This window comes from Embiotoca jacksoni, unplaced genomic scaffold (assembly GCF_022577435.1).
Source record: "Embiotoca jacksoni isolate LCO1_2020_lvr unplaced genomic scaffold, fEmbJac1.0.p SCAF_64, whole genome shotgun sequence".
NCBI classification, from domain to species: Eukaryota; Metazoa; Chordata; class Actinopteri; family Embiotocidae; genus Embiotoca; species Embiotoca jacksoni.
In genome coordinates this window covers 6,295-20,933 of record NW_027185419.1, presented here as the reverse complement: position 1 = coordinate 20,933, position 14,639 = coordinate 6,295, and the positions used below count along the sequence as shown (strand labels likewise).

At 44.0% G+C, this 14,639-nt stretch overlaps 2 protein-coding genes across 2 annotated transcripts; both read right to left on the bottom strand.

The window, feature by feature from the left end:
- Positions 1-259: 259 nt before the first annotated feature.
- Positions 260-2,854, bottom strand: LOC138213864 (tripartite motif-containing protein 16-like). Its single transcript, XM_069175179.1, has one exon. It carries the CDS (start codon positions 2,845-2,847, stop codon positions 1,171-1,173), a length of 1,677 nt encoding a protein of 558 aa, XP_069031280.1. The 5' UTR covers positions 2,848-2,854; the 3' UTR covers positions 260-1,170.
- An 8,863-nt stretch (positions 2,855-11,717) lies between these two features.
- LOC138213871 (tripartite motif-containing protein 16-like) lies at positions 11,718-14,354 on the bottom strand. The gene has a single exon (XM_069175186.1). The coding sequence runs from the start codon at positions 14,322-14,324 to the stop codon at positions 12,654-12,656; it is 1,671 nt and encodes a 556-aa protein (XP_069031287.1). The 5' UTR covers positions 14,325-14,354; the 3' UTR covers positions 11,718-12,653.
- Between the last annotated feature and the right edge of the window lie 285 nt (positions 14,355-14,639).

Genomic DNA, 14,639 nt, shown 5'->3' with positions numbered 1-14,639 from the left:
TTGTCCAAGTTGATGTTAAAAAAAATGTTATACTATAGCATGTCGTCTAGAATGTGAAAAAACTATTCTAACTAACTAATGAAACTCATCGATCCTCAAAGAGTTTTCTCAGTAAAATGCTGTTCGTTCCTCAATAATTTGACATCATGGAATTTCTGCTGTAACTTTCGACCCTGTTTTCTGTCTCAGCTGCTTCCAGACAAAATACTCTGATGAACCAAATGATGGTGAACAAATGCAGCATTTGAAGATATTGAATGTTTGCACTCAGTAAACTTTATTGATTTTTCAACACAACAGTATTAATAGTCAAAACAACAGATAGAACAAAGATGATATGAAATCAAATAAAAGAACACAACAGTCACACAACTGCAGACTCCCCACCTGGAGAGAAACGTAAAGTCCATCCATATATTTTAATGACACAATAAACCTGTCATATTGCAGCTGACTCTGATCATAATCAACATGCAGACATTATCAGATCAATTCAAGACTAGAAGCAAAAATAAATCAACTCTAATGTAACTATAAAACTGGACCTACAAGAAAGAAGAACCTGTATCCATTAACATTATAAGTGGAAAATAATCATTAAAAAAATTAGCTATTGCTCTAAAAACATAATAAAAACGACTATTAACCTTCTTTTGATTTCAAAGTTGGTTAAAGTTGATCCTCAATGACTCCAGCTGGAATAATAACAATAAAAACTAAGCTAACTTCAGCATTAATTCCAAAAACAACATCTTTACACATCATGTAACGCTTCAGTTTGTTCCCACATTAAATGAGTAAAATCCTCTAAATGACTTTAGTTGAACGATTTCATGCACAGATTCCCTTCATCCACACAATCAGCTGCTTCTGACTCAGAATATCATCTGTGTACGATCAAATAACGATCGGCACAGTTTCCACGACCTGGTCTTTACATGGATTAGACCAGCGGCAGCGTTCGGTCCGTCAGAACCGATGAATGTGATTCCAGATGAGTGAGATAGTGAAGGCCCGGGCAGCGGAGGAGACACAACAACACGTAAAACACACCAAACAAAGAAAACATGTTCCTGAAACATTTAGAGACGGAAAAGTGGGACTGACAGCTGATCTCAGTGCAGTGAAGACAAACACGTTTTAACCAACTGTCCCTTTAATCACTTCTGTCTATGTGACTTTAATGAACTCAGCAGATTCTCCTTCATTCCAGTAAACATTAACTCCAGCATGGAGCGGCTGAGTGAATGTGGTCTGGACTCTGTGGAGGAGAGTCATGGTTTCAGAGACGTCGTAGAAAGACAGAATACCTGCACTGTGATCCAGGTACACTCCGACTCTGGAGGACCGAGGACCTGAGATTTTAGTTTGGACTTTGTTGTCATAAAGTCTATAACCGTCCAAGTCGCAATCTAATAACCATGATTTGTCATTACGTCCAAATAAACATTCACGTGATTTTCCTTCTCTGCTGATATTCTTGTATGCGACTGCGACTCCAACTCCTTCTCCTCTCTTCTCCACCTCCCAGTAACAACGTCCAGTCAGACTCTCTCTACTCAGGACCTGAGGGTAGAAAGTGAATCTGTCTGGATGATCAGAATAAGACTGTTTGTTTTGTTTATATGTTGCTTTTCTGTTCCCCTCAGATAATAACAGGTTTGTACTTGCTGTGTTTGGATCCAGTGTGATCTCACGTGAATATTTTAAGAATCCAGCTCTGGTCTTGGGCTCCGGTTGTGACAGTAAAACATCCACTTGGGTCACTGTCAGTGAGATGTCGGTCCGTTGCTCCCTCAGGACGTCCTGTAGTTTATCTCTGGTCTGCGACACAGCTGCCGTCACATCCTGGAAGTATCTCCGAGGACGAGTGTCGACGGCGGATGAGTGTGTGGACTCTCCGAGTGCTGACAGCGAGCAGTAGTTGCTCAGAAACTCGTTGTGATCCTCTGCGTGCGAGAGCCGCTTCAGCTCGTCGTCTCTCCTCGTCAGCTCGGCGATCTCCCGCTCCAGCTTCTCCTGAAGCTCTCTGACTCGACTCACTTCGGTTTCCAGCTGGGATCTGACCTGCAGCTTCACGTCGCTGCTGGTTTTCTGGATGAGACGGATCACCTCGGCGAAGATCTCCTCGCTGTGATCCGTCGCTTCTTTGGCGGAGGCGATGGCGGCCTCCACCTCCCTCTGAAGCAGCTGCACGTCTTTCTTTCGCTCCTGGATCTCCTGCCGGATGTTTCCTCGACTCCCCTCGAGCTCCTTCTGCTTCTCCGTCCTCTCTGCTGCAGCTGGGACGGTGTCGTGGCCTTTGTGTTCATCCATCGTGCAGAGATAACAGATAATCTGACGATCGGTGCGGCAGAAGATCTTCATCACCTCGTCGTGAAGAGAGCAGATGTTCTCCTGGAGCTTCTTGGAGGGGTCGGCCAGCTTGTGTTTCTTGAATGGAGCTGCGTCATAGTGAGGTTGGAGGTGTTTCTCACAGTAAGATGCCAGACAGGATAAACAGGACTTGATAGCTTTCAGTTTTCTCCCCCTGCAGACGTCACAGGCCACATCTTCAGGTCCAGCGTAGCAGAGATCATCAGGAGCATCTTGGAGTCCCGTCTTCTTCAGCTCCTCCACTAAATCTGCCAACATGGTGTTTTTCACCAGGGCGGGTCTCGGTGAGACGGTCTGCCTGCACTGAGGACAGCTGTAGACTCCCTTCTTGTCCTCTTCATCCCAGTGGGCTTTAATACAGCTCATGCAGTAACTGTGTCCACAGGGAATAATCACCGGATCCTTCAGCAGGTCCAGACAGATCGAACAAGAAAGTTTGTCTCGGTCCAGCTGAACTCCTCTCTGCGCCATTTTACCTCTCAGCAGCAAAGACTGTGTGAGTTTCACTTCCTCAAAGATAAAACTAGTCCCAGCTCTTATTTAAATATCACGTGACTCTGCAGCCAATGAGGACGTCAGCTCTTCCAGTTCACCCCATGTCGTCTCCGCCCATCTTCAAGCTGCAGATGTGAAGGAGGGAACAAGGAAACGTGGACAGAGTGGAGCTGCTGAGTTTGAGAGCAGGAAGAAGAGGGAGGGTTATCAGACTGTGTTCCTTCCACGACAACAACACTTTGAAAACGTGTCCTTATTGTGGTGGCAAATAGTTTTTGGCTCCATATTTGTGTAATTCGTTCTCATTTTCTGTTCAGTTTATTTTTCCGGGTTCAACAGCAGAGATTTGTCAAATTAAACTGCAAAGAAAAACACTTTTTTCCACATATTTAATGAAATAAACTAACATTTCATTAATGTTATCATTTTGGTAACAGACATCACTTCAAATATTACTGGACTGTTCACATCAATGAGTCAACTTGATATAAGATCTTGTTGAAACTCACTTTGCTCAACCTGAACTTCAGTAATCAGTGTTAAAGAACCAGCATGGAGGATTTGAAGTCCAAATAAAGAAAGTCAAACCAGTCGGTTGCTCAGTTTGTTTGAAATATCTTTGCAACAGATTTGAGATGTATTTTAAATATAGTAAACACCTTAATATCTCTTTATACAGTCTAACTTTAAAGGGAATCAGTAGAATTTCACATTACGGCCATGAGAGGGCAAGACAAGTTTATTTGTAGAGCACATTATTTACAGCCAAGAAGTTGTTCAGCTGTTGAAAAAACACTTTTTCAGTTATTTTACTGAAAAATGGGAGGTTTGATATTGGCCTGTAATGTTTCATTGTTGCGGAGTATAAATTAAAGGTTTATGTAAATATTCTCATTCAAGGGAGAAAAGGAATCAAACTCATCGATCCTCAAAGAGTTTTCTCAGTAAAATGCTGTTCGTTCCTCAATAATTTGGCATCATGGAATTTCTACTGTAACTTTCGACCCTGTTTTCTGTCTCAGCTGCTTCCAGACAAAATACTCTGATGAACCAAATGATGGTGAACAAATGCAGCATTTGAAGATATTGAATGTTTGCACTCAGTAAACTTTATTGATTTTTCAACACAACAGTATTAATAGTCAAAACAACAGATAGAACAAAGATGATATGAAATCAAATAAAAGAACACAACAGTCACACAACTGCAGACTCCCCACCTGGAGAGTGTGCGATTCTGTGCTAGGTTATGTTTACAATAATACAACATATATATATGCCATATCATATTACTTATATATAGGTCGTATTATCAACTATTAATCCTAAGGGGTAGACGAAAGGCTGTGTTTGTGAATGAAGGTGTAGACAACAGGGTGTGGTTGTGAATGAAGGTGTAGACAAAAGGCTGTGTTTGTGAATGAAGGTGGAGACAACAGGGTGTGGTTGTGAATGAAGGTGTAGACAAAAGGCTGTGTTTGTGAATGAGAGTGAGAGTACTGTGCCAAACCAAAAGGTGACAGGAGGGGGTCTGCAACCTGTGGGGTCACATACTGTTGTTCTTTGAGGCATAAACAGGAACAGACAGCTGTCTGGAGGACTCCAGGATGTGAAGGAAGACAACCACCACCTCCTCCAACCAACAAAGGACACATCAATACACATGACTTTTTGGTGTCTGTACTATAAGAAGACTGGGTCAGGGAAAGTCAGGAGCTCAGACTTCCTGAACTGACACATACTCTGTTGCCGTCAGGGAAACATAGTCTGGACCCAGAGCTCTGTAAACTGGTTATTCTGCTGCTGTTAAATAAATATCTTGGAGCCTGACATCTTCTCCTATTGCCTCATTAAAGAACACGCAGGACTGGGGGCTGACACATATTGGCTTTGTACTAGCAGGAGCCCAAGTCCAACAATTTGGTGACCCCGACGTGATGAGGACAGAGAAGTGAAGGCGGTAAAAAGACAATCAACAGCGGACATCTGGTCAACGGTGACAACAGTGCCGGCACATCTAAGAAGGTAAGCAGACACCTGTTTTAACGAAGTTCTGCAATTGGATATTGTCAAATTATATTGTTGTCATGGTAAAGACCTCAATGTCCTAGTAAGCGGCAGAGTAATCAAGTGTGAGACGGGGGTTAGAGGCCCAGCGTCGGAAAAAAGTAGGGGTTAAAGGCCCAGGGTAGGGTTTGGAAACCAGAGAGGTTAGAGTCCTCCAAAAAAATCCAAGGGTTGGAGTCCCGTCTACGTTAGAGTCGTAGCAAAGACCCAGGGTTACAGACCTGCCTCCGTTAGAGTCGGAGCGAAAGATCGTTGTATAGGGCGTAAACTTAAAGAGGCCCGGCGATACAACGTGTGTGAGGTCATTAATTTTTCTTATGAAGAACTGACCACTGCAGTCTGATGTTGAAGTGAAATTGAAGATTGTTGAAAGCATTTAAATACGGGGAAATGTGGGTGGCTTCCAAGGACTAAACAAGTTTTATAGAGACATCCAGTCTCTGCAAGTTCTTGTTCTGTGGGGACAAAGGGTGGTGTTGGTGGAGAAGTGAGCGTGAATTAAAAGATTTGTGGTATCTGGGGCGACCCCTAGAGTGAGACCGGACTGAAGTTATTCAGCCTAGGAGCTTGTCTCACTAGATCCACAAATTGACCTAAAGGAGTCATTCACACTCGATCTCCACGTGTGTGTTGAATTATCACTGTGTGGTAGTGTTGAATAAACAGTAAAAACATTTTTTTTTTAAAAAAGGAGATGGAAGGTGAATTTGATCGAGAGTGTTTGGAGTATGGGGGCTGTGGCCCAGAAGTGAATATAGGAGAACAGTGGGTTCTCATTAGGATACAGTTGAGTAGTGGATGTGACAAGGGAGTCAGAAAGTGAGAAATGAGAGAATATGATAAGTTAACTGAAGGAAACAGAAGGATTCCCCGTGGACCAGGACATGATGGTGGTGTGGCCATGGCTGAGTAGAGCAGAAAATAAGACCAGAAAAGACATAAAAAAGTGTGAAGAAGGTGGTCCTAAGAGGTGGACAGAAAAAAGGAAGTGGAAAAAGGAAAAGGAAGAGATGCAGGATAGGAGAAGAAGATTGCATAATATGGCATTAGTAGGCGGAGCCACACAGCAAGTGTGGGAGAGTAAAGGGAAAGAGCAGGTGAAGAAAAGACCAGATGAACAAAATTACTGAGAGAGAAGGATAACATAAACAGAGGCAGGATCTCAGTCAGAAATAAAAACAAAATTGAAGTAAGCGAAAAATAAAATCAGAACAGAGTGAAACTAACGCTGAAAGATCGCAGCAAAACAAACAAAAACTTAGAACAACGGAGACAGACAAATGACTAGAATAATCCAGGATGTAATAATATATAAATAGAAGAACGGGAACAATTAATAATAGTGATAGTTAAAAATAAAATAATGAAACAAGATAGAGAAACAATATGGTTAAGGAAGCCTATTAAAAAAAAGAGAAACAAACAAATATGGGTTAAAGATTGAAGAAAATACATGAATAAACAAGGATAACCTAAGATAAGTGATAGCATAGAGATAACAGAGGAAAAAGGAACAGGAGGAGGAGCTGAGACAGGCACAGGCTCAGCTTTTGAAACTCCAATTAGATGACGCCAGACGCAAAAGCTACTGATAAGTAAAAAGGACACAAAACAATGGGGAGATTAAGGGAGAAAATTAGGTTAGAGACAGCAAAATCTGCATCGCAGCCCCGTGAGAGCCCTAAGGTGGGAAGAATAAAAAAAAAACACAGTAAAAACGAGAGATATTATAAGATGCAAAGATCACGGACAGATTGAGAGGGTTTGGGTGGTAGCCAGAGAGGGAAGCAGGAGGACTCTACCAGTGCAGAGGAAGATGAGACTCTGCAACAACACAGTCAAAAACATGCACCTCAGGTCAGGTTACCTGGCGCCGTGCTAGTGGCAGCCTGTTGCAGCAGCTCCCCCCTGAGAGCCCCCCTGCTGTAGTGAAGAAATTTCCCCTCAGGGATTAATAAAGTGTATAAAATCAAAAAAAATAAAAATCAAAAATCAAAAAAAAGAGGCCGTAAAACACCGAGACAGATCCGGTGGCACAAGTACGGGAGGCACGGACAATCTGGGTGTCAGAAACAGTTGGCTGACCTCGACAGACTCCACCAACTCCAACTCCTTTCATACCTGTCAGGTGATCACTGATAGGAGACGCTAACAACAGAATACTACAGAGGATCAAAGGGGGCGGTGATGTGGAAAAATGAGTTAAACAATCAAATAGGAAGTCTGATGAACCAGCAATTCAACTTCTGAAACAGTACCTGTCTCAGAAGAATAGTTGATTGATTGGATAAGATAAAGTAAAATGAACCAACTTAAAATAATATGAGATTAGTTAGAGATGAGTTAATAGAAAAGATAGAACAAAGTTAATAGATCAAAGTTAAGGATAAGATAGATCAAAGAAAATAAAAGAATACTAAGATTTAAGACGTAAAAGTTAAAGTTTAAAGAGGCCCAAAGACAGTGTAGTATAGGAGAGCGGTAGTCACACCAGAAGTAGAAGGGCGGATTAGAATAAGTAGATAAATAATAATAAAACATTAGGACCACAACATAAAATAAATAAAAGAAAAGGTAATGAGCAAAAGACTAGGAGGAACCTTACTGCCGCCTTATTCTGGACCACACAGGCTGAAATGGCATTTATATCACCCAAAAATGCCCTGAGCAATGCCACTGACCTGTCGGTACCAGATTACACGGATCCATTCTATCTGGATGTTTCTGAAACAGCCCAGACAGCAAATGATGTGCTGTTTCAGAAAAAGGGGGGTGACAGGAAGGTGTTGATGTACGTAAGTGTGACACTAGATGCTACAGAGAACAGACACCCACCATACACAAGACATGCGGCAGGAGTGGCAAAGATTTTGCAGAAAACGGCACACATAGTCATGCAACATCAACTAATAGTACTCACCACACACACAGTCGTGGTATATGTGAATTCTACAGCGTTCACCATGTCATCACTATGACAGACCAGGCTGGACAAAACGCTGACATCACCACACATCACATACACACATGAAGGCATTAACATGGCAGACAACATGGGAGAAGGAGAGCCACATGTATGTGAGGAAAGAGTGCAGAAAGATGTCAGGGTGAGAGAGAACTTGCAGAACACTCCTTTCCCTGATGTTGATGGAACCCTGTTCACAGATGGGTGTTGTTACAGACACCCAACGGACGGACTGAAAGCAGCCCTAGCGGTGGTCAGGAGAACACAGGAAGGATTTCAGGAAGTGATAGCAGAACCAGTAGTTGGGAAAGAGTCAGCTCAGATAGCAGAACTACAGGCCATGATTAGAGCACTAGAATGGGCAGAAGGGAAAGTTGTAAACATCTATACAGACTCAGCATATGTAGTGGGTGCTGTTCATATAGAGCTGAGACAATGGATCAGAGCAGGATTCCTGACTACAGACAAGACACCCATCAGACATGAAGCAGACATGAAGAGACTGGTGGAGGCACTAATGAAGCCAAAAGCTGTGGCTATCATGAAGTGCAAAGGACACGACAAAACAGACACTTGGATTGCAATGGGCAATGATCAAGCAGACCAGGCTGCCAAGAGAGCGTCAGGATATGGAGCTACGTACGTTATGTTGCAAACTGACAGGACAATACAGGACATGCTGCCACAGTGTGATGTAGACATGATAAGAAAGGAGCAGACAAAGGCCTCTCCATGGGACACCAGTGTATGGCAGGACAGAGGAGCCATAAAACAGGATGGATTGTGGAGAGCCCTGGATGGTAGACTAGTTCTGCCACCAGGCCTGGTACAGAGTACATTACAGGAAGCACATGGTCTCACTCACTGTGGACAGAAACAGATGCAGAGACATCTGACCCATTGGTGGCATCCATTTCTACCGGCTATGGTAGAAAACCACGTGAGAGAGTGTAGTGTGTGTATGGTATACAATGTAAAGGCGACCATTAAGCCTCACCAGGGACAGTTTCCCTTGCCACAGCTCCCGGGGCAGGAAATTATCATTGATTACACCGACATGATTGACAGAGTGGGAGGACACAGGTACCTCCTGGTAGCTGTGGATGCATACACTGGCTGGCCAGAGGCAATACCTGCTAAAAAAGAGGATGCAAAAACAGTGATCAAATTCTTGATAAATCAATACATACCCGTGCATGGGTTTCCTCGTCGCATCCATTCAGATAACGGCTCCCATTTCAAAAATAAAGACTTACAAGAAGTAGAAAAACATTTGGGCCTAAAACATGCATTTGGCCCGGTCTACCACCCTCAGTCACAGGGGAGGGTAGAAAGAATGAATCAGACACTGAAAAGTAAAATCAGTAAAGGATGTGCTCAAACCAAGCTGTCCTGGGTGGAGGCTCCACCAGTAGCATTGATGGCAGTGCACAGCTCTGTGAATTCTACCACAGGGTTCACCCCTTTTGAGCTGTGGACTGGACAGCAGTTTCAGGTCCAGGCGCAGGAAACCCGGTGATGATCGAAACAAGTTCCTGGATGAAATATAAGCCATACTACGATCAACTAACAGCTTTGGTGTCAGGTTTCTTTACACAGGTGACGGAGACCAAAGGGGCGATCTGAGCAGTTGTCGGCGACCTCGCTGATGACAATGCGGAAAAGGATGGCGTTGGACATGCTGTTGGCTGAAAAAAGGGGGTGTGTGCCACATGTTCGGGGATCAGTGCTGTACTTATATCGCACACAGCTCCTGATGGGTCAGTCATGAAAGCCTCAGAAGGTCTGAAAATTATTTCCCAAGAAATGCATGAGATGTCAGGGATTGCTAATCCTCTGGATGATTGGTTAGGAAACTGGTTTGGGAAATGGAAGAATGTGGTGGTCTCGGTATTCCTCTCGATTTTAGGGATGTTGTGTGCTTTTGCATTGTGTGGCTGTTGTTGTGTTCCCTGCATTAGGTCATTGTGCAGCCGCATTATCGTGGCCACTGTGGAGAAGACGGGCAACCCTCCTCCCTACCAGATGCCCTTGCTCCTGGAAGGGGAGCTGGCTTTGATGGACAGGGAGGAGGATGATGAGGACAATGTTGTGCAGGATTTGTTTTTATGCACTCGTGTCTCTTTTGCATTGATTTGTGTTCTCTTTCTTTCTTACAGTTGGTTGGGAGACCAAAAGGGGGAATTGTGCGATTCTGTGCTAGGTTATGTTTACAATAATACAACATATATATATGCCATATCATATTAATTATATATAGGTCGTATTATCAACTATTAATCCTAAGGGGTAGACGAAAGGCTGTGTTTGTGAATGAAGGTGTAGACAACAGGGTGTGGTTGTGAATGAAGGTGTAGACAAAAGGCTGTGTTTGTGAATGAGAGTGAGAGTACTGTGCCAAACCAAAAGGTGACAGGAGGGGGTCTGCAACCTGTGGGGTCACATACTGTTGTTCTTTGAGGCATAAACAGGAACAGACAGCTGTCTGGAGGACTCCAGGATGTGAAGGAAGACAACCACCACCTCCTCCAACCAACAAAGGACACATCAATACACATGACTTTTTGGTGTCTGTACTATAAGAAGACTGGGTCAGGGAAAGTCAGGAGCTCAGACTTCGTGAACTGACACATACTCTGTTGCCGTCAGGGAAACATAGTCTGGACCCAGAGCTCTGTAAACTGGTTATTCTGCTGCTGTTAAATAAATATCTTGGAGCCTGACATCTTCTCCTATTGCCTCATTAAAGAACACGCAGGACTGGGGGCTGACACATATTGGTTACTTTAGCAGGAGCCTAAGTCCAACACAGCACAGTAGAGCAAATGACACACGTTGGTGATTCGATGCCATCTGTCTCCTTGAAGGTCAATCCGAACTTCAGATAATTACCTGGATATTTCCGGGTCTTCTCTCGTTTGCGCTTACCCTTATCAGCTGCTACATCAGCAGCAGGTGCCGCCTCGCCACTTGCATTTTCACCGGTGGTTTCTGAGGTGGAGGGTATCTCTCTTGTGCTCGTGGAGTTTTTTGGTGGAGTTACAAAACGATCCATTTTCGCTCATAACGACGTCCGTACGCTCGGCATGATAATATACTGGCCTCAGTAGTTGGCTGTTGTGGATAGGAGCTGCAGTGTTTTAGCCAGGAATATCTTGCAAAAATGATTGCACAAGGATTCGTGGGTGAAGTCAACGTTGTTGTTTTTTATTTATTTATTTTTTTTTACAACTGTATCTTCTTTTCAAATAATATTGCAGCGTGTGTCCTTGTGTCTGGGATCTTAGTCAGATGGAGACTGAATAGGCTCTCTGTCAATCACAGGGAACCTGACAGAGCCAGCTGGAACATGCAGCTCAGCAGCGATAGGGGCGGGTCCTCCTCTTTGTGTGCAGGAGGTTTGGAGGGACATGTCCAGGCTAGTCTGGCTGTGAGTGAACCTGTGGCCATCTTGAGAGAGCTCCTGTGTGTTGCTGAATTTGTGCATTTCTGACTGAAAGATAAAATCTTCTGCCTCCATTTATCGGTTCGCTACAATATGTTGGATTCATGTTAATGTCTATTTAAAGACATTTAAATTTGTGGAAACAAATAATTGGGGGAAAAAAAAAAATTTTAAATTGAAAAATTGTCTAATCAACCAAAAATATCACGACGCACTGCAGTACCTCCGCGGACCCCCTAGAGGTCGCGGACCCCCTGTTGAAGACCTCTGGTCTAACTCCATATTTCAGTGCGACAAAGTTTTCAACCTTTGCAAGTGCTTTCAGCAACTCATTTCACACGTATATAATGTATTGAGGAGCAAATCTTGGAATTTGCTTCAGAAGATATTGAATGTTTGCACTCAGTAAACTTTATTGATTTTTCAACACAACAGTATTAATAGTCAAAACAACAGATAGAACAAAGATGATATGAAATCAAATCAAAGAACACGACAGTCACACAACTGCAGACTCCCCACCTGGAGAGAAACGTAAAGTCCATCCATATATTTTAATGACACAATAAACCCGTCATATTGCAGCTGACTCTGATTATAATCAACATGCAGACATGATCAGATCAATTCAAGACTAGAAGCAAAAATAAATCAACTCTAATGTAACTATAAAACTGGACCCACAAGAAAGAAGAACCTGTATCCATTAACATTATAAGTGGAAAATAATCGTTAAAAAAATTAGCTATTGCTCAAAAAACATAATAAAAATGACTATTAACCTTCTTTTGATTTCAAAGTTGGTTAAAGTTGACCCTCAATGACTCCAGCTGGAATAATAACAATAAAAACTAAGCTAACTTCAGCATTAATTCCAAAAACAACATCTTTACACATCATGTAACGCTTCAGTTTGTTCCCACATTAAATGAGTAAAATCCTCTAAATGACTTTAGTTGAACGATTTCATGCACAGATTCCCTTCATCCACACAATCAGCTGCTTCTGACTCAGAATATCATCTGTGTACAATCAAATAACGATCGGCACAGTTTCCACGACCTGGTCTTTACATGGATTAGACCAGCGGCAGCGTTCGGTCCGTCAGAACCGATGAATGTGATTCCAGATGAGTGAGATAGTGAAGGCCCGGGCAGCGGAGGAGACACAACAACACGTAAAACACACCAAACAAAGAAAACATGTTCCTGAAACATTTAGAGACGGAAAAGTGGGACTGACAGCTGATCTCAGTGCAGTGAAGACAAACACGTTTTAACCAACTGTCCCTTTAATCACTTCTGTCTATGTGACTTTAATGAACTCAGCAGATTCTTCATTCCAGTAAATACGAACTCCAGCATGGAGCGGCTGAGTGAATGTGGTCTGGACTCTGTGGAGGAGAGTCATGGTTTCAGAGACGTCGTAGAAAGACAGAATACCTGCACTGTGATCCAGGTACACTCCGACTCTGGAGGACCGAGGACCTGAGATTTCAGTTTCGACTTTGTTGTCGTAAAATATATAACGGTTTAAGGAGCAACGTAATGACCATGATTTGTCATTACGTCCAAATAAACATTCATCTGAGTTTCCTGCTCTGCTGATATTCTTGTATGCGACTGCGACTTCAACTCCTCCTCTCCTCTCCACCTCCCAGTAACAACGTCCAGTCAGACTCTCTCTACTCAGGACCTGAAGGTAGTAAGTGAATCTGTCTGGATGTTTAGAATAAGACTGTTTTTTTTGTTTAAATGTTGCTTTTCTGTTCCCCTCAGATAATAACAGGTTTGTACTTGCTGTGTTTGGATCCAGTGTGATCTCACGTGAATATTTTAAGAATCCAGCTCTGGTCTTGGGCTCCGGTTGTGACAGTAAAACATCCACTTGGGTCACTGTCAGTGAGATGTCGGTCCGTTGCTCCCTCAGGACGTCCTGTAGTTTATCTCTGGTCTGCGACACAGCTGCTGTCACATCCTGGAAGTATCTCCGAGGACGAGTGTCGACGGCGGATGAGTGTGTGGACTCTCCGAGTGCTGACAGCGAGCGGTAGTTGCTCAGAAACTCGTTGTGATCCTCTGCGTGCGAGAGCCGCTTCAGCTCGTCGTCTCTCCTCGTCAGCTCGGCGATCTCCCGCTCCAGCTTCTCCTGAAGCTCTCTGACTCGACTCACTTCGGTTTCCAGCTGGGATCTGACCTGCAGCTTCACGTCGCTGCTCTTTTTCTGGATGAGACGGATCACCTCGGCGAAGATCTCCTCGCTGTGATCCGTCGCTTCTTTGGCGGAGGCGATGGCGGCCTCCACCTCCCTCTGAAGCAGCTGCACGTCTTTCTCTCGCTCCTGGATCTCCTGCCGGATGTTTCCTCGACTCCCCTCGAGCTCCTTCTGCTTCTCCGTCCTCTCTGCTGCAGCTGGGACGGTGTCGTGGCCTTTGTGTTCATCCATCGTGCAGAGATAACAGATAATCTGCCGATCGGTGCGGCAGAAGATCTTCATCACCTCGTCGTGAAGAGAGCAGATGTTCTCCTGGAGCTTCTTGGAGGGGTCGGCCAGCTTGTGTTTCTTGAATGGAGCTGCGTCATAGTGAGGTTGGAGGTGTTTCTCACAGTAAGATGCCAGACAGGATAAACAGGACTTGATAGCTTTCAGTTTTCTCCCCCTGCAGACGTCACAGGCCACATCTTCAGGTCCAGCGTAGCAGAGATCATCAGGAGCATCTTGGAGTCCCGTCTTCTTCAGCTCCTCCACTAAATCTGCCAACATGATGTTTTTGTCCAGGACAGGCCTCGGTATGAACCTCTTCATGCACAGAGGACAGCTGTAGACTCCTGTCCCGTCCTGTCCGTCCCAGTGGGCTTTAATACAGCTCATGCAGTAGCTGTGTCCACAGTTAATAGTCACCGGATCCTTCAGCAGGTCCAGACAGATCGAACAAGAAAGTTTGTCTCGGTCCAGCTGAGCTCCTCTCTGCGCCATTTCACCTCTCAGCAGCAAAGACTGTGTGAGTTTCAACATCCAAAGTTGAAACTAGTTTGAGCACCGATCTCCACATCATGTGTTTCTGCAGTGAATGGGGCCTTTCAGCTCTTCCAGCATGTTGGTTCCACCCGTCTGTGAAGTGCAGATCTAAAGGGGAGGGAACAAGGAAACGTGCGGACGGACCTGCTGTGTTTCATATCAGGAAGAGGAGGGAGGGGTTATCAGGCTCTGACTGATTCCAGGAAGACGAGCGGTTTGAAGCAAACACTGTGTGTTTAACCCTTTTATTGTTTACAGCGTTTAAAAAAACCT

Excerpts from the sequence above, each read along its gene's own strand:
- LOC138213871 (XM_069175186.1), bottom strand. The coding sequence starts at position 14,324 with ATGGCGCAGAGAGGAGCTCAGCTGGACCGAGACAAACTTTCTTGTTCG.
- LOC138213864 (XM_069175179.1), bottom strand. The coding sequence starts at position 2,847 with ATGGCGCAGAGAGGAGTTCAGCTGGACCGAGACAAACTTTCTTGTTCG.